This window comes from Dendrobium catenatum, unplaced genomic scaffold, assembly GCF_001605985.2.
Source record: "Dendrobium catenatum unplaced genomic scaffold, ASM160598v2 fragScaff_scaffold_1219, whole genome shotgun sequence".
In the NCBI taxonomy this organism is placed as follows: Eukaryota; Viridiplantae; Streptophyta; class Magnoliopsida; order Asparagales; family Orchidaceae; genus Dendrobium; species Dendrobium catenatum.
In genome coordinates, this window is record NW_021319681.1 from 196,257 (window position 1) to 219,907 (window position 23,651).

The following is a 23,651-nucleotide window of genomic DNA, read 5'->3' on the forward strand; positions in this document are numbered from 1 at the left end:
ATCAGTAATAGCGGCGCACAGCATCTCCACCTCCTGCTCCCGGACGGATTGAAACGATCGCACACGCCTAGGGCTTAACAGCTCGACGACGCAGAGCTTGCGAGCCTGCCGCCAGTTCTCGCCGTACTGGGCGAAGGAGATGTTGGAGTTGTTAAAGGAGAGTTTGGTTCCTACTTTGAGAACAGGCCGGCCGGAGAAGATGATATCGTGGGATTTAAAGATGGATTTGAGGGTTTCGCCGGAGGAGACGACTAGGGTTGGGATGAACCCGAGTTGGAGAAACATGAGGGGGCCGTGCTTTTGGGCAAGGCGGAGGAAGGATCGGTGAGGCGTTGAACCCACCTGGTGGAGGTTGCCGATGATGGGGAACCTCCATGGACCTGGAGGCAGCTTTTTCCCTGCTCTGTTTCCTCCATGAAGCTTTCTCAGGAATAAAAGCGCGAAGGCGAGAAGGAAGACGAGCAGCAGAGCAAATGGTTCCATGTCTCTGAGGGCAGCTGACTATGGATGAACTCTTAGGGGAAATTTTAGAAATCGGGCATCCTATTATTAATAATAACAAAAATAAATATTAAAAAAAAAATAAGAGTAGATCCGGTCGTCGATTACAAATTAATTTTTTAAAGCTATAAATCATTTTCAATATTATTTTTTTATTTTTATTTTACTTTGAAAGTATTTGTTTTAAAATATAAAAATATAAAATGAGTTATATAAATAAAATGCAAATTAAAATTGAGATCAATAGAGTGATAATTTAAAATGAAAAATACATTATATTTTAAAGTGGAAGATTATTATTTTTATTTTGATAGAGTTTATAGATTTAAATAAATTTTAATATTTATATAATCAAAACAAGAAGTTCATAGAGTAAGCTTAATTTTATTTTAAGTTTTATGTTAAATACTGCTGATCTATTATTTAATAATATGTTATGAATACATACCGATGCTATTAGCAAAATTAATATTGGTAGTATAAGATTCTATCTCGTACATACGATGCTTGAATAGTATTATTTCTCCGATATATTTGCAGGCACATACCTGTTACATTATCTGAGCTGTATTGCATTAACGCTCATTTAATTACTATTATAGTAGGTGGAGAAGATTGGATATCTAATGTGATTGAGATCCTTACAATATTAGTTATATTTAACATGTAACTAATATGTGGTTAATATAAATCATTTATTGTGTTATAAATGAGTAGCACATTGAGCACCCCTATTTAGGTGATTCAACAACACGTGTAGTAAAATATCGAGACGAGTTGCATCTTTTCCTACTTGTTTGCTACATTATGTGCCACAAAATTTTCATGTCATTTTTTTGTTAATGCTTTGATAGTGACTATTCATCTATCGCGGAGTATCCAGGAAAGATTTGTTGGCTATTATGAATGAAACAAATGAACGCTTAGGGCATCTCCAACCGAACGCCAAACGAACGTTTGGCGTCATTCCTTCGCTCAAGACGAACGCCAAAAAATCCTCCATTTGCTTGCTGGTGAACAGTGCAACGTCAATATTGGCGTTGCACTGTTCACCCACGCCATTTTTCTCTGTCAACCGGAAAAATGCGGGAAAGGAGAAGGGTCGTTACCTTGGCGCATAAGCAAAAAAATGGAGTTGGATTGGAGCAGCACCACGCCATTTTTGCTTTTTGCGGTATTTTGGCGTGAAAGATAGAGTTCTCGGTTGGAGATGACCTTATGTGGAATGGTCGATTGATAGTCCACTTAAGATGAAGGCCAAGATTAACGATGTTTTTCAGTTTTATATGGATATCAGATAAAGATGATATAAAAATTTTGATAGAAACATAAAAAAATGGCTTTAAATGCAATTTTTATCGTTTAATATAATTGAATTAAATTTTGTACTCACGTTTAATTTTATTATATATCTTAAAAAAAATATATTATTTATTTTTGTAGGGTTTGTCCAGGACAACTTGACGTCCAGAAAGAGACGTTTAAAGTTTTGACCGTTGAATCAATGCATAAATGGCTTTTGTAATTTTTTTTTGGGGGCAAAAATCAAACAATAGAATTTCGCTTTGGGAGCTTCTTATAAATAAATAAATAGTAATTACATATTCTTTTAACTAACAATAAATAATTAATTTAAATTTATTTGTGAGATCATCTAATTTAAATTTTGAAGCTTTTAAATATGCTTCAAGTCTTTAATTTGGGCTAAGATTTGATTAATTTTAGTGCCGTTGGATTCATTTCTTTGAGACGTTGAGTCTGACAATAAATTTGCTAAAATAAAAGTCCGAATGATCCCAAATTTAATTTCGGAATGAGATCCAGGTCTAATTAAAGTGATTTTTGGTGATATATCAATACACTATACTGAAGAAAGATTTGTGATTTTTTTTTTATTGTACGAAAATTTTATCTCCCTATTTATATGTGTGAGTAGATCTCTAAGAAATATGATATTTAAAAAATAATATATAAAAAAATATCCAATTTGTGATCCTCATATCCACATGGAAATTTTTCAATATGGGATTAATTCATATTTAATTGTTGGATGAATATGCATTACTTGATTTTGCCGATAAGTTCACCATAGTGATGACTTCTTCTTTTGATAGTCTCTAGGGCTTATGAAGGCTAGTCTTGACAACTTCAATTGTTGGGCTTATTGAGTCAATGACCTAGTTTACTTGAAATCGGCTCAAATAATTTCAATGTATAATAAAATCATAAATAATTAACTAAAAAATTAAAAAAAAAATATCTACATTTTTCATAACTATCGTTAAGAGGAGAAATTATAATGTGCGGCACCGTCCAGAAGCTAATCAGAGCGCTCCAAATCACCATTTTACTATGTACCGCAAAACGCATTCTGATTCATCTCCAAATAATGTGGTGACCATACATAATAATTTCTCCACTAAGAGACCCTTAGTTGTCCATAAATTAACCTTAATTATTGCATGACAACTTAAATTTTATAAATTATTATTAACATTACAATTTTTTCCTGTTTAAAAAAATTTGAGAAAAGCTTTAATAAATAATTTGATCTTAAAAAAAAAAACATAAAACAATAGCCTAATAGAACAAAATTAGCTTTCCAAAATATCAATCCAATGATTATGCTTGTAAGAGCAATGAAAAATAATAATAATAAACAGAAAAGAGCAAACAAAGTAAATATCTAATTAATGATGCTAAAATTTAAAACTAAATTAAAAAAAAATGGTAAAATAAACCATCAAACTAAAAAAAAATCCAAAAAAGCTGATAAATATAGAGTAGATATTAATTTCTAATTACATATAACCAAGTGATAGTCAATTTGAATTCATTATTCTGCAAAATATTTATCTTATTTCAAACAAGCAAAATGTTCTTACCAGTTGAAACTTGGTAGCGCTAAGTTTTCTCGGGATTCATCAGTCGAAGGTGCTTAATTTTGGTGGAAGAATTCTTTCGCAGGTACGGTTTTCAAAGACGAAGCCTTCCCTTCGCTGCGCTTTCCTCCTCCGCCTTCTTCTTCATCATCAAGAACTAGAGATCCAGATCGTAATAGCTCCTTGACCTTCCTGAACTCATCGTAATGAACCCGTCGATGCTCCTTGAAGCTTAACCTTCCTCTTTCAGCTTCAGGATCTGAATGAAATAAAATATAGCAGATGTTATATGAATAAAGTAAGTATTTTGAAACAATCAGCTTCTGATTCCATCCAATTAATATAACGTTAGATAATGTAATATAGGTGAAAGAGATGAGCGGATTTCAACTTCAAGCTGAGGTGAAATTTCTCTTAACAACTTTCTTGCTTCTTTATAATGCAGCTTTTTAGTATTAAAATTTCTTGAATTAGAATTTTTGTACTAAAAAATTGTTTTAGCAAACAATAAGAAAACTGTCCCAAACGAAGTCTTAAATGAAGCCTAAGGCTTCATTAAGGATTTGTTTGGGACGGCTTTTTTACTGCTTTCTAAAGCAATTTTTTAAGTACAAAATTTTTTTAAATTAAAAAAATTTGTACTATAAATCTGCTTCAAAAAGAAGTAAGAAAACTTCCCAAATGACAGCTTTTTACTGCTTTTTAAATAACTTTCTAGTACAAAATTTTTGAAAAAAAAATATTAAAAGGCTTAAAAGAATAAAAGCTACTTTAGAAAGCAAAAAAAAAAACTGTCACAAACAAAACCTTAGCCTTTTGGGAGGATGCAACTGTCTGCAAAAGTTATTGTATTGTAGAAGTGTGATGGAGAAATTAGAGTTTTTAAAAGTTATTTTAGAAATTATATACTTTTTCTCTTTTCAAAAAGCTAGAAAAAGTTTTTCTGATAACTAGTATACTCTTAATAGATCAAGCTACAAAAGTTATTTCTCATCATAAAAAATTTCTGAGAAGTATCAAAAAAGTTTTTACTAAACAGGATAAGACATCTATTAAAATAGTAAAATAATGAGAAAGCAGTCAAAAGATGGCGGCCGTTTGCAAATCTTGACAAATGTCCTTTGTGCGATATGATCAAATGAGAAACAAACTTTAGCTATGGCAACAAGTAAAAATCTGAAGTATCACACATTTGAATTTTCTTATTAGATTGTAAATAATGTAGGAAAGAAAATACCTAAGATCTTAAAAAAAGTAACTAGTAGCAGATGTGCTGCAAGTCCAAGACAAAATTAAGCATTCGTAAATATAAATCTCAATAAAAACAACTACAGCGATCGCACTAATAAAGTTGTCAATATATTATAAGACTAAACGTTGGAATCCTCAAGGATCCATTTTGTAACTATCATTGTAAATCTTACCAATCAAATAAATTCTTGTTAGCATTTTAACGAATTAATAAAAAAATTGACAATCATAAAATCATCAGACAAGATTCTGAGACGAAAGCAAGATATAAAAGATCTGAAGCAAGATTATGGAGCTGAAATGGAAGAATAAGATTTCGTTTGGGACGGCTTTTTTATTGCTTCTTAATGCAGTTTTCTAGTACATAATATATTTTTTTATACTAAAAAGTTGCTTTAAGAAGCAGTAAGAAAGCCGTCCCAAACGAAATCTAAGAAGCCAGCAATTACTCAAAAAGCCTCATTTAACAAACAATAAAGACAATAATTATAAAAGAGTAATGTAATGACCTTCATCTTGTTCCATGGCATCACATTCTTCTTCTGATGATGTCCAACCTTCATTCCTAGAAATTATTTGACTTGAAGAAGCCACATTACTTAAAGCATTTGCAATATCCTCAGCATTCACAGGACCTTCAATACATTCATCAAAAGCACATCTTGGTGATAAGGAACCTACATAAAAAAGCAGAAGTTGAACAGAAGTGCTAATTTATTAAATTAATTAAAGATAAGTGGAATGAAAACATATAGACAGGCATACCATCATCATCAATCATAGGGTGGTATGGCGTCTTGGGTTCAGTGATTTTTTGCCTCACCGGTTTATTTGATTCAATCTCATGCAAGTTTGCCTCATTCCATCTCACACGATTACTGATCAGTAAGAAGTATAAAAGGTATGCATGTTAGAATGAGAATAAGGCTTCGTTGGGATGGCTTTCTTATTGGTTCTTAAAGCAATTTATCACTAAAAAGTCGCTTTAAGAAGCAGAAAGAAAGCCGTCCCAAACGAAGCCTAACAATCTCAACCATACCTAGAGTATAGTAAGCTGCTAAAACAGAAAGCAATTTCTATCAGGTCGGTAGAAGAATCTGTTAAAATTCCAGATGATCACAAAAGGTACGCTCATTTACGAAGATAGGCTGATCTAGCAATATGGTTTTACTAGAGTATCCGATGTCTTCAAGTTTAGCCATCAACTAACAACATTGAGCGTTCCCAACCCCTGTTGTTTGACTGCATTTAAGGTTTTGTTTGGGACAGCTTTCTTACTACTTCTTAAAGCAACTTTCTAGTACAAAAGTTTTAATTTTTGTACTAAAAAGCTACTTCAATAAGCAATAAAAAAGCCATCCCAAATGAAGCCTAAAGCTTGCAAGCTGTAGGCTCAAACAGGTTGTTACTTGCCCATAATTAGACTCCAATGAGTCAGGTCCAGCCCAAAGAATCAAGCTTGGCAGGCAGACTTGATCATGGGTATCACAAAAGGGCAAAACTGTATTTGAGTCATTGTTATGCATTTATGTATTGTAGTTTATTTATTTGTTATTTACGATTGTACCCTTTCTTTTGAGTTTGCTTGAGTTGTAGCCCAAGGGGCATTTGAGTCATTGTTATTTTATTTTCTAGGCATATATATTGTGGCCTCTTTTATTATAAAAGGATGATGATTATGAATGAAAATTTTCAGATTTTCTTGCTTGATCTCTTCGTGAGTTCTTGAGGGGGGAAACCCTAGGAGAGGGCCTTACAACACCCGTCAGCCGCTGGTGGATTCCGGGACTCGTGGTTAGTACTCGTATTATTTTCTTATCGTTTCTTCATTTCCTCTACATCCGGCCACCTCTTCTTCCCCAAACACCAGCCGTCCACTTCAAGTCCTCAAGCCGTCGGTCAACCTCAACAAGATCCCTTTCCACTTAACCTTAGCCAAACGCCACCCAAACCCCAAACCCTAACCGCCGGCCTTCCCCTCCCATGGATCCAAAATTGATTGTCTTGCCTCTTTCCAAAAGTGGAGCATGAAGATTAGGAGGGAACTCCAATTCAAAATCTGATTTCAAATTCAAATTTTGAATTCTTTCCTAAATTGACATAATCAATATTAGGAAAGTGTTCAATTCGTGGATCTAACTTACCTAGCCCAAACCCTTGGCCGCCGGCTTGAAGCCTCCAAACCCCGCCCCTTTCTCTCCCTAACCCACCACCCTCACCACCTATATAAGCCGCCGGCCTCCCCTCATCTGCCCGCCACCGGTTTCCCCAAGCCCCCTCACTATCGGCCTCCCCTAGCCTCCACTAGCCGTCGGCCCCTCCCTACCATGACCCTTGAATTTTGAATTTCAAAATTCAAATCAATCTTAATTACTTTCCTAATTTATCCCACTATTAATTTGGAAAGTTGGCTCATTTGAATTCAACTTATATTTGACTAATTTATCTCACTATTAATTTGAAAAGTTGCCTCATTTGAATTCAAATTATATTTGAATTTCAAAACTTTCCCTATTATCCAACTTAAATTAGGAAACCTCTCAATTACATTAAATTTGAAATCAACTTCAGATTTAATGACAATCCCTAATTAAATCCTCCCCGGGCCCATACATTGAACCTAGAAACATCCAAGCCCCCCCCTCCCCCTCCCCCTCCTTTCTATGACCGGCCCTCTATGGCTCTTCTCTCTCTCCAATTCTCCCTTTAATTCACATTAAATATTCCCCTTAATTCCCTCCCAAACCGCCGGTCCCATTATAGCCCAAATTGGGATAATTTTGAAATTCAAATTGAAACCTCCCCTCTCTTAGTAAAATATGAATTTAACTTCAGATTTTCTAAACCCCTCCTTCCATCTCACTAGACCTAACCCTAGCCGCCCACTCCCTTTTCCTTCTCCACCCCAATTCTCCAAACCGCCGACCCCACTGTTCTCCTTCTCCTTTTCCACAGCCGGTTTCCCTTCAAGGCCACAAAGAACAAAGAAGCTCCTCCTAGTCCATGGATGTTGGATCATGAAGTCGATCTCGGATTCATATATGATAACCAAGGAAGGATGGACATTCCTCGATCTACCTTCTTCAATTTCAACTTGAACGTCGACGACTTTGTGGAACACTACATTGACCGCATCACCTTCACATTGGCACCAACAATTGAGGAGCACCTCCCAATCGGATCATGGTTAATTGTGAGACGCCCACAAATCCTTCCGTCGCCGGCAACCTTTCCATCAACGAAGATCATAGGCTTCTTCTTCCTAGTGGTAATCTCTTTTCTAGTGTGGAGTATCTTCTTCCGTTAACCTCACGAGTGAATGAGTGAGAAGGTCCTCAAGGTGAAACCTCTTGTTATTAAATTGTGGATTTTTATTATGCTCTCATAAAAGTTACTCTTGTCTTTGAAGTTTGATCAATTTGTCTTGCTAATATAACGTGCACTGCTTTACCTAAGCAAGTTGAAAACTACAAATCTCTAAAAAATTTCTTTGTTGTGAATGGTAATTTTATATTGGAAAGCTTTTAACAATAGCTCTTCTTAATTTCTCATTAACTCCTGGTTGTTTCACATCATGGCATTTAAAACTTTCCCATTATTTCTACATTTTTGGGGTAAGGAAAACAATCCAAGAAAGAGATATGAAGATATGCATTAATCAATAACTCATTAGTTATATAAAGTCTTATATATCCATAAGATGATATAATAAAAAAAATTCTAACATGGTATAAGAGAAAATGTAATTCAACCCTAGCCATCTGTCACCGTCCTCTCTCCATGACCCTAAAAATCGTCTCATGCCCTCACAATCCCACCAACACTCACCTTCACACTCAGTTCCTCACCACAAAGTTCGTCCCAACATGCCTCAACGTATGTTTTCTTAGGATTAGGGCATCTTGAATTTGGCTGAAATTTGATCTCTCTTAGGTACTTGAGCTCTAGCCGCCGGTTAAGGATTGGGAGAGTCGGATATTCCTCTCGAATTGAAGATCCATTTTATCTTGCTTACTTTTGTTTGTCTTTCATCAAATAATTTTTTTTTCATTATTGTTTGTCTTCCTTCTTCTAAAATATTGCTTGCAAGGGGCTGATTTTCTCGGATTTCAGCGAGGGTTTTTTAGGTTTATACAAGTATTTTCTATAATCTAGCTTGAAGAGAAGACATAGGTAAATTAATATATTTAAAAGATGATTTTATAATTATAATATACCTTCCTAACTGGGAATATTCTCCTCTCGATTATCTTTATTTTTTTCTATTTCTTTATATAGAGGCACTTGTATTTAGTTAATAATGAGTTTTTTGTTTTCTACTAACAACAACGCAACTACCATTGTAAATTGAAAGAAAAAAAAAAAAAAAAAAGAGGAGATACCAACAAAAAGTTATCTAGCGATGACCAAGGTCATTACCTTGACAACAGGGAGGACATAGGACTAGGGAGATATCTTAATATGAAAGCCACATTGGAAGGAGCAACTAGATCACCTCCTTTTTAGGAAGCGCTATTATATTTCTTGTAATTCCAAATTTCGAGTATTATTGCTATGTTGTAGGCCAGTAATTATAATTTGAAAAGGGGCTTTCTAGCTAACTTCAGGTAGAGAAACCCTATAAAGAGGTAAAGGTTATGTGGAGAAGAGTCATTCATAAAAAATAACAAATAAATTTTAGGAGAAGAAAAAATCTTCCATTATTGAAACCAAAAATAATCACTTCATAAAATACAAAGAATCTTAGGGGATCATCATTGAAGCTTCATTAGCTTTGTAAAACTTTATAATTTTTCTATGAGCTATGTCGGAAAAATAAATTTTAAAATGGCTAAACTCAGTAACATTAAGTGTTTAAGCATGTTCTACATTAATGAGTTGCTAATTTGATCCATTGATGTTATTAACTATATTATGTGTTCTTTTTTCGGTAATTGGATGGAAATTTATGCTACATTTAGATTAAGAGAATTTTATTGCTATTCAGGATCTTTTTCATAGGTGGACGGAAATTAATACAAAATTTAGATTGAGAGAAATAAATTGTATCATCATATGATTAATGGAATAATTGATTTTGAAATTGAAATATTTTTATTCATATGAAAAATATGACTTTGTATTCCTTCCGAACATTTGTCCTTCTTATTGCTGCTTATTGGGCTTCTTGAGGCCTACATGAAATCTATTTGGTTAAAAATTATTATTTAGAACCACCATATAAGCAATTATATAAAAGCCACTGCAAATTTAAAAGAAGCCACAAAAAAGGCTCGATTACCTAGTTTATAAGCCATTTTAAATAAAAGGGTTATAATTTGGGACCTACTTAAGCCAACTAGCTTGCATCATACCTGCGGTGGCCCGCACGCACTCCCTTGCTCGTGAGCCTCGCCCCCTCGCACGCTTGCCCCCTGCCTCACCAGCTCGTGCCTCGTGGACTTACGGTTAGCTGGTCAAGTAGGGTCAACCCGAGTTGGATTCGGATCCAGATATCTAACCCGGTTTGTAATTCGGGTTGGGTTCGGGTTAGCTGAATTGGACCCGGAACAATTTCAGGTTCGACCCAAACCTGACCTAAATACCCATTTTGACACCTAGACTCTTTCCCTTTGGTCGACCATTAAAATGCATAATGCCACTATTTTGGGCCAATGTTTGAAGGTCTGTGTATGGTAGATACAAATTTGATAAAGGTAGTTATACAACTATTGTGGTATTATAAACTTTTTTCTTTCTAAAGAAATCGAACAACAACTTTCTTATAACTATATTATAACATATTTGGTTTTCAAAAGCAATTTCCAACTACAAATTTTTTTGAAAAATAACACGAAAGCAATAGCCAAATAGAAATATAATTGAACTTAAAAAAAAGAAAATAATGAAAAATTACCCCAAATAGACCTTGGATTTCCTTATAAGATTGGAGACATTTTTTGATTGATTAGAAATAGGTCTGACCAATTATCTATTACTACCATTATTCCTAGGTTCAAATATACTAAACTTAAAGGTGTTGTATTCTGTACAAGTATTTATAGAGGTAGGGTAACAAGGAAAATGCTCTATTTCAAGAAAACTATGATTAGCTTTATCAAGGGACTTAGGATCGTATAGATTTATAGCATACTTGATTTATGGTTTTAGTCTATTAATGAACTTGGACATTACTACCTATGCTTTCCTAGGAAAACCACATTAGCTAAAAAATTCTTCAAATATTTTCAAGTGCTTTGTGACTATCAGATCATCCATAGATTCCTCGTTTTAAGAACTGCATTCAATAATAGGTTATGGTGCCGAATGTTAGGCTTAGCCATTAAAAGAGAAGCATAATACAAATGAGGATGCTCATGTGGATGAGTGGCTTTACCTTTAGAGATAGGATACAAAATGAGCGCATATACGTGAAAAGGTTGGAGTAGCGCCAGTGGAAGATAAGATTAAAGAGAGTTACCTTTGATGGTTTAGTCACATAAAACGGTGGCCTTCTGATGACTCGGTTAGGAAAGTAGATATATTAGATTTAACTTATGTTAAGAAAGGTAGAAGTAGACCTAAAAAGACCTGGGTTAGAAAATATTGAAATGATCTTTCTTTATTAAATTTAAACAAGAATTTGACTTTTAATAGAACAATGGAGGAAAAAGGATTCATGTAGCCGACCACACGTAGTGGAACAAAGACTTGATGTTGTTGTTGTATTCAATAATAGGTTAGCAAGTATTTCCATCGAAGTTGATGCTTAATTTAAATCCAAATACTTATAAAAGGATCTCTTGAACAATCAATGTAGCAATAATTCAAGGCCAGAATCTCTAGGAGAAACTAACAAGTATGTATTTGCAAATCTAATTTCTTGGAAGGTCAAATATATGATGCCAAGCAAAAGTTAGTCTATGTTAAAAAGACAACCAAAAGGCATTAGAATCATGTCTTCCATCAAAGGACATGTTTTCACTATTTTTAACTCATCATAATAGTCATTGTCACATCGCATCCAAGAAGAATTCTAAAACCTTTATCATGATAATGATATAGTGATGGATAATCAGCAATAACATCCTCATAATCTTGAGCAAAAATAGAGTCATGCTCTGGTTTAGGGCATTGCAAGAAAGACCTCTCAGAATGATTCTAACATAAAGTTGGGATTTTGAGGTGTTATAAGATTTCTATTTTTATGATGATGAGGTGGAATCACTTTGATTAATCCTGGAGTGCCTTACCTGCACCATAATGTCAATGTAATACAACTCTACCCAAGTGTTGACTGAGTGCTAGCTCTTTTAATGACTCATTAACTGAGATTCAAATGGTCGTTTTTCAAGCAAGTGTTGCATACGAGTTCTTCTAGACTTTGATTCCTGGCCAGATAAGTTAGAAGAATAACATGAGGTGGCTCAAAAGAATCTCTTGTAGAAGTTTTGATGTTCCCCAATCAGTGCAGCAAGATTCACAATGATGTGAGATGCCATGCTCAGACTAGAAGGAAGAAAAAATGCCTTATGCATGCAAACTCAAGTAATCATAAATGTAATACAAACTCAAATCACCAGCTGATGCCATAAATGTAATTAAAAATTTGCTAAAAACTAAGCACTTAGATGTTCTAGAAAGATTGGATAGTTAATCTATACAGGGCAGTATAGCAACTGGCATGAAATGACATGGAATTGCTGTAAAAATAGCAGGTTATATAACTAATTTCAGCGAGCTTCAAACAACAAATTTTCTGACATTGCAAAAGGAAAATAGAATGGTAATTCAGCAATTATGAAATAGAAACTAGCTTCCTGAAGCTTTGTAGAGCTACATGAGCATGGACCAATAGTTGTAAATAACCTTGTGTTAGACCGGTCCATTGGACTGGTCCAGCCGGTCCTACGGGACCGGCCCGTGCAAAACAGACGGAACTCTCCGCCATCCTTTATATGGGTTCTGACAGCCAGATCTGACAAAGCTGTTTTGGAAGGATTTTGAAGGGAGTTAGGGGGGGAATTAGGGACTGTTTAGAGATTTCCTTTTGGATTATATGTATTGAATAGTTTGTTTTCCTAGGGTTATGGCATCTTGAATTTGAATAAAATTTGAGATCTCTTAGGCTTTTTTAGGCTCTAGCGGCGTCTAGAGATTTGGGAGAGATAGATCCTTCTCTCGAATTGAGAATCAACTGTATCTTGGTATTTTCCCGCCGTATCTTTGATTATTGCAATAAAAATTATTATTTTTTTATGGTTTTCATTGGAGTTTGGAAGACTTTCTCGCTGTTTTTCCGAAATTGATAGGATTTACTTGAAATCTTCAAGTATTTCCTATCAAGTAAATCTTCAAGTATTTCCTATCACCTTACAAGCTGAGAAATAATTTAATCCCAAGTTAGCAAATCAAAGATGGATACAGTTATCATAGTTGACATTTGACAATCAATCATTCAATCGCTAGCTTGGTGCAAGAGCTCTTCAAGTAAATGATCCGAACTCCCAATGAAAGTAAGTGTATTCAGAAGAAATAACAAAGTAGAAAAGTGGGGTTGCCTTGGTATGCATTGGTCAGCCGCTATAGAAAATATGACGAACGAATAGGCTCACAAATTTAAAATGGTTCATTGAGCAAGCTCACTTGAACTGAACCAGGTTAGACTAGTTCACCATCCTTCTTGAACGAGTTAACAACCTCTTGATTAATTCTTTCCGTCGCCCAAAATGATTCTAGGCTAGTTTTGTTCACTTCAGATACTGACAAGGAATAGGATCTAAATGAAACAATAGATATTTGACTTCAAAACTTAAAGGATGTAAATGAGCTTAAATGCATTAAGCTGGAAAAAGAAAAGAAAGGTGGTAGGATGTAGAGCTACTTTTGGCATCAGCAGACAGCTGGCTACAAAAACGAGAGCAGAAATGATGGGTTTTAACAATACCGTGCTTAAACAAATAGGAGCATGAAAGAAAGTACAGGGAATGAATGCAGAAAAATGGTGCAACTTAAAGCCTTGTACGGATGGCATGTGGAGTTCAATTTCTTCAGAACTTAGGGGGCACAAGCTGCAAGTTGGGCAAGGGAGGCTTTAAAGAAAATCCATTTTCCATTTCATCTCATCAGGAATATCAAAATGATTTTCATGAGTGTTATGAATGTTTTGTCAGCAAAATTGATGCGCCAGAAAGGGTCACGGAAATGATCGCAGCAGCTGCAATAGTGAAGTTTGCTTGGCTTCAGGAAAAATAAAGGGAAGAAGATGGAGATAGAAAGGGGAATATGGCGATCAACTTCAAAAGTAGTTATTGTTACTAAAATATTTAATATTTTAATGCTTCAGCACAGATAAAATGATTGACAGAGCTTTCTTTTTTTTTTTTTGGGAGATCGTCACTAAATTCAAAACCCATGATTCATAGATTACCTTTTGCATCTTCAAATGAGGAAAATAAGTCTAAGTTCCACTAATAACCACCTTGTTGCAACAACATCTAACCCAGAGTATGTTATAGAACATTTTCGATTGCTAATTCGAGAATTACAATCTCTACCTATGAAACTCAACAAATGAAGGGCCAATGATGAGTTTCTTATTAAAGGCAACTTAGCTTATCGACAAGGGGTAATTCCTTGCCCTCTAGAGTGAAGAAAAGCTTATACGGCTACTTTGTACTCTTTCTTTGGGCAGACCTTGATATCAAAGAGTCTTTAGAACCTTCACCAATGGTTCTCTATCCTCATTTGATACCAGTAGCTCGACAACCTATCAAACTCTAAAGATTTTATATAGGAAGGAACCTTAGGTAAAGTACATATTGTTCTCATTGATAACATGGAAGACAAAAATAAGCACATGAAAGAAATATAATCGTAAATCAAACAGAGATTAAAAATAAAGAAAATAAATGATATTAGATGATCAATCAAGATGATAAACATATTTGATTGCCTGTTGCATATAAATGTCCTTGAAGTACTACCTGGTGAATTCTCAAATGGTCATCACACAATATGGCATTGTCAATCAACTCATGGGTAAATATGATATAATAAAACATCATCATACAACACTATTTTAATTGCAGGAGCGTATTGATATCAAAGGAGAAACCATAATTAAGGTGGCTCTCCAACAGGTTGAGCTGCACACGGTAACATTAGGATTTTCTCATCATGTTTCCCATCATGCAAACTACACCAATTTACATTTATTAGGTCAGTCTAAAAGTTGCACCGAAGGTATCCTATGAAACAATAGGCAACACCATGACTTGGCAAAAGCAGCCCTATAAGAAAGAATTGGTCGCATGATCAAGCATAAAAGGGTAAAAATGGTAATACAAGGAGAAGGAAGGGGGAAGGGTGGTTGTTGGTGTAACACGATTAGTGGCTTCCTCCTCACCCTTGATAAAATTAGTGCTAATTCTATTTCCATCAAGCAATGAAGCACAAGAATATCAAACAAAACTTTAGTCTTATCTCACCTAATTCCTTTCCTTTATTTGATAATAGTTAATACATGAAACAAAGCCATAGGGTTTTTGATAGCCACCCTATAAGGGCACCAAAGGCTATTATTTGATGAAATATATGTACTTGTATGTATTCATAATCATTATATTTCTTTATTGGATCATTTATTTACTTCATGTTTAGCATGTGTGCAATCAGAGCATGTATTTCCTACATTTTTCTTCGGGTTATTAAGAGTATTTTGGTTATTGTACCCCATAATATTAAAGTTATATTGTTCAGTTGATAAAGATTATGAATTTATTCCTACTACATTTCGATAACTTATCTAAGGATTTTTGATAGCCACCATATAAGAGCACCAAAGGCTATTATTTGATGAAATAAATGTAGTTGTATGTATTCATAATCATTATATTTCTTTCTTGGATCATTTATTTATTTCATGTCTAGCATGTGTGCAATCGGAGAATGTATTTCCTACATTTTTCTTTGGGTTATTAAGAATATTTTGGATATTATACCCCATAATATTAAAGTTATATTCTTCAATTGATAAAGATTATGAATTTATTCCTACTACATTTCAATAACTTATCAAAGGGTTTTTGATAGCAACCATATAAGGGCACCAAAGGATATTATTTGATGAAATAAATGTAGTTGTATGTGTTCATAATCATTATATTTCTTTCTTGGATCATTTATTTATTTCATGTTTAGCATGTGTGCAACCATAGCATGTCTTCCCAACATTTTTCTTTGGGTTATTAAGAATATTTTGGTTATTGTACCCCATAATAGATCTTTAAAGTTATATTGTTCAGTTGATAAAGATTATGAATTTATTCCTACTACATTTAAATAACTTGTCCTTTTCCTCTATTGTGTAAGTATTTGCAAACCAAGTTTAAGATATAAATTTAAAGTAATTGATACTTAAAAGGGTGGTAGATTGAAAACAGATCAATTGTAACATCATTGTATGCAAATAAAAGAAAAAAAGATGGATCTTAGAAAATTTTCTTAATTCATTTAGAGATAAACTTTTTTAAATGGAATTAAAAAAATCTAATCAAGGGTGGCACCTATGCCCAATTGCGTCAATAGGGTTGGTGGGAAGCCCCACCTCCCTCCTACCAACAAAAAACAAATTAAGTGCCAAATAAACTTGGCAATCAACAAAGAGGGCATGTAAGCAAGTGTGAGAGAACAAATGAAATAAATGTAGCGAGAGAGAGCAAGTAGGTAGAAGAGAAAGAGGAAGTGAATGGATACTTGGATAGTAATCTTGGTAGAGAGTTAGAGAGCTAGTGAGAGTACGAGAAAGTGCGGGACAAAAATGAGTGAGAAAAGAAGGGTAGGGAGAAAGAGTTGAAGACACAAAAGTTGGAGGATAGGGTCAAAGCCCATTTTAGGTGGCTAGTGATAGCTTCCTCCATTCTTTCCAACTTTAGTTTCCCCTCTCCCTCTATATTATTGTGCCTTTGATCACACTTTCTCGAGCAAGAGAGCGAGGCAAGGTGAGAGAGTGAGTTGGAGCAATCAATTCATTGGACTGGAGGACTCCATCAATGGGTGGTTGCACCAAGATTCTCCATCATTATCTTTTAGCCTAAAGTTGTGTTTCACCTAAACCCTTTCTTGAAATAACTATTAAGCATCCTTATCTTAGCCAAGGTATTGTGAGAATCAATCAACTTCATATGAAGATATACTTTAGACTTACTCATTATATATGGATTAAGATAGTTTATGATAAGATTTGGGTTGTGATACTAAATGTTATTGCACCTTAAATTGGCATAATCTAAAATTAAAACCCCTTGTTTGGTTAAGTGTATTCATAGGCTTATTATTATCATTAGTTGTATTATTTATTCTTTCTAGACAGTTAAATTTTATCGTGTTCAACAACAAATCATAATTTGGGATGGTTTCTTGATTAGAGTGAATTTATAAAGAAACTTTCGAATTTATCTAGTAAGATTTGTTCGCATATATGGTGGTTGATGAAACAAAATTAATTGATGGTGTAATGTAGGCATGGGGATTGTGACTTTGGGCGATCAAGTCATTAATAAGAGTACATGTTTTAGATATCTTGAGTATATTCTTCAAAATGATGGTGAAATAGATGGGGACATTATTAGTAGAATTCAAGTTGGATAATTGAAGTGGATGAATGCATTAGGCTTGTGTGATAGAAAAATCCCCCTTAAACTTAAGGGAAAATTCTATAAGATGGTGGTGAGACCTACAATGCTTTATGGTGCATAATATTGGCCATTAAAAGAGAAAAATAATATTAAGTTAAGTGTTGCAGAGATGAGGATGCTCAGGAGGATGAGGGCTTTACTCTTAGGGACAATATATGACATGAGCATATACGTGAAAAGGTTGGAGTAGCTCCAATTAAAGATAAGATTAGAGAGAGTCGTCTTAGATGGTTTGGTCACATAAAACGACAGCCTTCCAGTCCCGTTTAGGAAAGTAGATTTATTAGATTTAGCTTATGTTAAGAAAGGTAAAGGTAGACCTAAAAAGATTTGGTTATAAAATATTAGAAATGACCTTTCTTTATTATATTTAAATGAGAATTTGACACTTAATATGACACAATGGAGAAAAACGATTCATGTAGTCGACCCCATGTTGTGGGATAAAAGCTCGATGTTTTTATATTGATATATTATATTGGTAAAAGTTAGTCTATTGATATATATCAAAACATATTAAAAAGCATAGGAAGATATCCAAAGAGATTGGCATGACTATATTAGTAGTTGGTATTCATCATTATGTTTTACTGATGAGTATATCCAACGGGTCTCTTGGTGGAATGAAAGGTTCAAGCATGAGATGACAATCTCATTATGTGCTAGTTCTTGCTTGGCATACCTGGTGACCATACATAAATTCATGCAACTAGATGTAAATATGATATCAATAATATATATATATATATATATATATGAGATAGATACTAATAAAACATTGTTAAGATCCATCTAATTATTATGAATGCATGTTTTATTCTTCACTTCAAATACATACTGTAAATTGAATCATATCATTATTAGATACTTGCAATAAAAGCTAATTTATTATTGATCATATTATGTATATTATTAATGGCTTTAGATATGTTTCTCTTGTTCATATTGATTTAACTTTTTTCTAGTTACTTACTTACTTATATCATTAAATTTGGAATTATATGCCCAGTAAAACTTACCTTATCATATGATATTGCTTTCAAATAGGATTATTAGGTACACCCATTAAAGTCTTTATGATAAAATCAACTCCATGATGGTAATCTAAGTCTTGGATGGTCATTAATGGTATTTGGAAAGTTTTAATCCTTATCCAAATGAATGGTTGTAATAGTTTGATTTTAGTTAGTGTTATTTGTCGAGATTTAGCCCCTCTCTTAATAAATAGTTGTAATAAACTAATTTGCATTATGTCTGACAACTTGAATGTTGCTAGATTTGGTAACTTTGATGCGCCTTCGTGAATCTTAATTGTATGTGTAATTGACAAGTGGTTTATGATCACATATAAATGGGAGCAAGTCACATGCACAACAGAGAACAGCCGCAACCACTCTCACTTTTCAAATCAACAATTTATCTACAAATACACATCAACCCGAAAGCTTTAATTCCCTAAAAAATTTGCTTCTTATCGAATATCCAAAAATAGCAAGCCATTAGTAGTATTGTTTCAGTTGCAATCATTCAATTGATCTAGCTACATTAGATTCGATATGACGTTTTGCAATGAAGTAATTATTTGCCTTCTTTCATGATATCTTACATTTATAGAAAGGCAATACATTAGCAATCTGGGGAAGGATGAAACTTACGAGCCAGAACGAGGGAGTGACCAATTTAAAAGGCTAGGCTCCATCCACAATCTCTTATATGCTTGACAAGGAACCATGAGAGAGTGACAACGAACAGTGGGATCCACCAACAGTAACCTTCCAACCCCAACCCACCCCCCCCCCCCCCCACACACACACACACACACTAGAAAAAGAAAGACCTACTGCCAAACTCTAAATGTAGACTTTGGCAATGAGGATAAGACTTCTGGAAGGGTACTGGTAGATAAGTAATACTATGGAAATTATTTCTAAAATTGCTGCCTAATAACAATGTCAGTTACCTCAATCGTCGGAAGCAGTAATCCACTTTAATTGACCGCACACTACTTCAGGAGCCTGCATTTTCAGAGAGAGTTCACTTCAGTAAAGATTGCATTAAAATGGCATGGGCTATAAAAAACGTATTGAGAAGTTGTTCAATGACTTAATCGTACACTACAATTACTTCGCCAAAATCTTCTGGTTAAGCAATACAGATAAAAAAAACTTGCAGAAAAAGCACATATCCCCGGCTACAAACCTACGCAACTCATACGGCTACATCAAACAAACAATAATCTTTGAATATTTTCTGGTCGCTAACAAAATAGCAAACAAAACAAGTTTCAAAATCTTGAAGTTTTTGAAGCAATTCATATGCTGGAAGATAAAGCTCAGCTTATCGAATCTGCAAGGCAGGATAAATCAGATGGAAATTATTTGGGAAAGAAACAGTAAGGGGCTGTTGGGCAACAGGATTTATGCAGGATTTAAGCAGTCGGTAGATCTCACGGCGGAATAAATCCTCCGTTTCTCTATTTTTTTTTTTCCGTAAATCCCGAATTTACTATATCCTGGAGTTCGGCGGATTTACGGGATTTGGCTGAAGAAGCGCGCGAAAGAGAGAACGATAGTTGCCTTCACAGCGAGCAAGCTCCCATCGCTACGTCCGATCCAACAGAAAGAACGGCGAACTTTCGCGACTTCCGATCCGAGAGGAAGGAACGGCGTCGAAGGATGTACGAAGGCGAAGTAGGCTTTTTCGACTCGTTCAAAACCTACGTCACTCTATAAGAACGCAAGTCCAACACTAAAGAGAAGAAAGAGGTAATTAATTAAGAATTAAATTTAGTGATTTAATTAAAACAAATTCAAACACAAATCAATATTTAAGATTCAATCAAAGATCTCTTAGTTGCTATCTAATGCTAACAACCATGTTTGTACCTCCATCTGCTAAGAGAATTTCACTATTGATATCTGGGGCATCACAGATCGAGGCATCTACATAGATCTTTTTCAAATTAATTTAGCGAAATATAACAGTGATGTAGTATAAGGCAGAATTTATTGTTCTCTTAAGACATGCTCCATAGTTGATTAATATCTCAGATAATAATTATTGGCACAATATATTATAGAATTTTCTCAGTTAGTTGAGAGGGCTAATAGGATAAAGGTTGATTTAGACAATTCAACAGTGATAGGATGTGAGCAGGAAGAGGTTTGACAGTGAGATAGATGGTAGTAGCCATTTTGGAAAGAATAGCTAATTTAGACCTATTGAGTTTAGGAGGGGACAATCGATAGTGATTTCTTCTGGATCAAATAGAGGCAGCATTGACAGTTCTGACGGTTCAATCAGGGAGCCCCATTATATCAACAGTGTGGTAGGAGTGTAAGAACTATCATTTTGAAGTCAAGTAATTAGTCTCTTAAATGGAATTTTTTTAGTTTAATTAGTAATTATAAGGGTTATTAAGTTGTTTGGGGCTTAAAATGTTTGAAGAATTGGGTTGAGAAGTATGATGTTCATTTTTTTTTACTACAAGCGTTGCGATGCTAGATCTGAGTAGGGGTGTAAAAAATGGGTTGCGGGTTGGATTCTTGTCGAACCCGAGATTGACACGCAGTTATTTGACATAACTCGAACCTAACCTATTTTTGTAAACATGTCAAAAATTTCAACTCATACCTGCCCCATCAAATTACTGGGTTGACCAGTCTTGACCTGATTAGCCTAGCGTGCAGGATCCGATATGATGTCCTCACGCTCCCACTTGTGCAAATGAAGTAGAAGTTCGATGCAGAAGTCCAGTGCATGGTCCGGTGTGGTCCGATGCGGAAGTCCAATGTAGTAAATGGAGCGAAAGTCTTGTGCGGGGTCTCAGGTCTGGTGCGATGTTGCGGGGGCACGGGCTTAGGGGCAGAATGTGCTGCAGGGCAGGCACAGGCGAAGCTAGTTGCAAGAGAACATGGCTACATGGGCAGCGATGGGAACCAAGTGAGTGCTACGGGACGAATACGTCTTGTCGGGCGAACATAGGCGAGGTTGGCCGCAGGATAGCGCGTATTGTGGCATTTATTATCTAGCATTGCTATACACATCTCATATTATTTAAAGATTTTTTTTTTTTTTAGATTAAGTAGTCTTTCGTTTTACATTACATTCAATAATGACTTTGTGTTGTATATAAATTAAAAATTTTTATTTCAGTACTTCTCCATCTATATCTTATGATCAGTCTTACTACAATTAGATACGATATGACCTATATGGTGTCAGATCATATTAGGTCGAGCTGTGACAGAAACCTCTCTCCTTCAGTAGCAACATGAATTACATAAATAAAAGAATTTTTTTTCTTTTAACTTGGATAAACTATAATAGTATAATTCTTGAACTAATGTCACTGAATGGTTATAGCTGAATTTGTTATATTACATCTACATTGATCTCTTACTATTGTATTAACCATGCAGTAATATTTGATCAAGACAAAGGATCACATGTGTGTATCTATTATGTTCAAACCTTAACTAAATGTTGACACGTATTCAAACTATGTAATTGAAGTGGTCTTATATTGAGTTTAAAGTTAGCTCAGCATAGTTCAAACAAATTTTGATTTTTTTTTTAATATTGTTCAACCCTATTCAAACCTTGTTCCATGCTTATTTGATGTTTAATCATTATTGGTTGTGGCTTCTTAAATAAGTACTCCATTGTGTGTGTATTTTAGTCTAAAGGAAACTTTAGAGCATATTTACCCAACAAATAAAATAATGCTCATTTTTATATAATTTTTGCTATTATTGGGTATATAAGTCAACATTTCTTTTTATTTGGATTCTTATTTAATTTTATTTTTTTAAAACATGCAGCATAATAGTACCTAGAAATACGAAAAATATGACCACTAATTATTTTCTTAAAAAAACATTTCCGAAAATTTATTTCAAAATAAAATACCCTGCTATATAAAAAGAATGACACCAATTTATTCCTTCCTACTCCTAATTTCTCCATTAATGGCATCATCATACCTTAATCCAAGATTTCCTTATTTAGGTAGGGTTTGATATTTTTTAATTCTTCCATAGCTATAGTATAAATGGATATTCTTTTTTTTTTATGATGTTCCTAACATATATCATAGATTATGTGAGAGCTTTAACAAAGAGCTAGATAGAGCTAGTATGAAAAAGTGTTTCTTGATTCAAGTTAAAATATATGATTGAACTATATTTTGACTTTATCCAAAGCATAAATGAATATGATTCGAGCATATTCAAAGAAATGTTCATACTTAACTCCAACCATATTGATAAATCAATACTTGATCGAATAATGTTTGAATCTTGTTCAATCATAATTTGAATGAAGTTCGAACATAATTCACACTCGTTCATGAATAATATAATCTAAATAAGGTACAATAATATTTTTAAATTATGTTCCAACATGGTTCTAATAATGTTTGAATAAGCATTTTTTTTTTACATAGGCTTCGTTTAAAACGGCTTTCTTTATGCTTCTTAAACAAGCTTTTTAGAACAAAAATTAAAATTTTTATACTAAAAGTTACTTTAAGAAGCAGAAAGAAAGCCGCCCCAAATGAAGCTATAGTTCAATCAATGTTTAAACATGTTTGAACCATGGTAGATCGAGTTCAATCAATGTTTAACAATGTTCAAATGATAATAAACTTATATGTTGATGAGTTATTTTTTATAATTAAATCAATATCAACATTCTTGCACATTATGGTGGAGAATGGTTGAACAATTAAAAAAAAAAAAAGATTAAAGTATTGATGGTACATATAAATATTTTTCTTGAAAAATTTATGGGGATCTTCTATACAAAATGATAGGGGTTGATAGGAATCAATTTGCTATGAAATTGGAGATGATGTACCACTTTGATGAATAATGCATTATTATGATTTCTAATAAGATATCTTACTTATCATTTCCATTATCGATCTCTATCATATGCGTCTCACAAACTACAAAGAGTGATTATTGGACTTTGTTATTTTTATTAGCGCAAAGAAGTGTATTAATTTAGTTTATTATTGATGTTAGGGATGCATAAGTGGACTTACCAAATGTAAGATTATGTTATATCAAATGTGGATTAAGGGGTCTGCAAACGATCGATTCGAGCTCGAGCCTAAGGGGCGCTGTTCGAGTCAGAGCCGCTACCAAATAACTAGAGCTCTGCCAGCTCGACTCGTCTCACGAAATCGCTAGGTCGAACGCCGCAGGCGTGACTCGTACGCAGCCAGATGCTCTCGTTACGCGGAATTCACATGCCTCCCGAAAAACCCCCAACTTCCCCGGTCCCGGCCGCCAGACGCCGACGCTAATTCTCGTTAGCCTAGCTGCCACCGAAT

General features: G+C 34.3%; 1 protein-coding gene across 2 annotated transcripts; it reads right to left on the minus strand.

The window, feature by feature from the left end:
• Window positions 1-3,250: 3,250 nt before the first annotated feature.
• On the minus strand, window positions 3,251-20,039 carry LOC110114741 (protein phosphatase inhibitor 2). Of its 2 annotated transcripts, XM_028699074.1 has the most exons (6): window positions 19,844-20,039; window positions 19,272-19,326; window positions 11,867-12,004; window positions 5,400-5,512; window positions 5,144-5,311; window positions 3,251-3,642 (listed from the first exon to the last, which is right to left on the minus strand). In XM_028699074.1, the coding sequence occupies exons 4-6, from the start codon at window positions 5,413-5,415 to the stop codon at window positions 3,440-3,442; spliced, it is 387 nt and encodes a 128-aa protein (XP_028554907.1). In that variant the 5' UTR covers window positions 5,416-5,512; window positions 11,867-12,004; window positions 19,272-19,326; window positions 19,844-20,039; the 3' UTR covers window positions 3,251-3,439. The 2 variants fall into 2 exon arrangements, with proteins under 2 accessions (XP_028554907.1, XP_028554906.1); XM_028699073.1 differs by lacking the exon at window positions 11,867-12,004.
• Window positions 20,040-23,651: the final 3,612 nt, after the last annotated feature.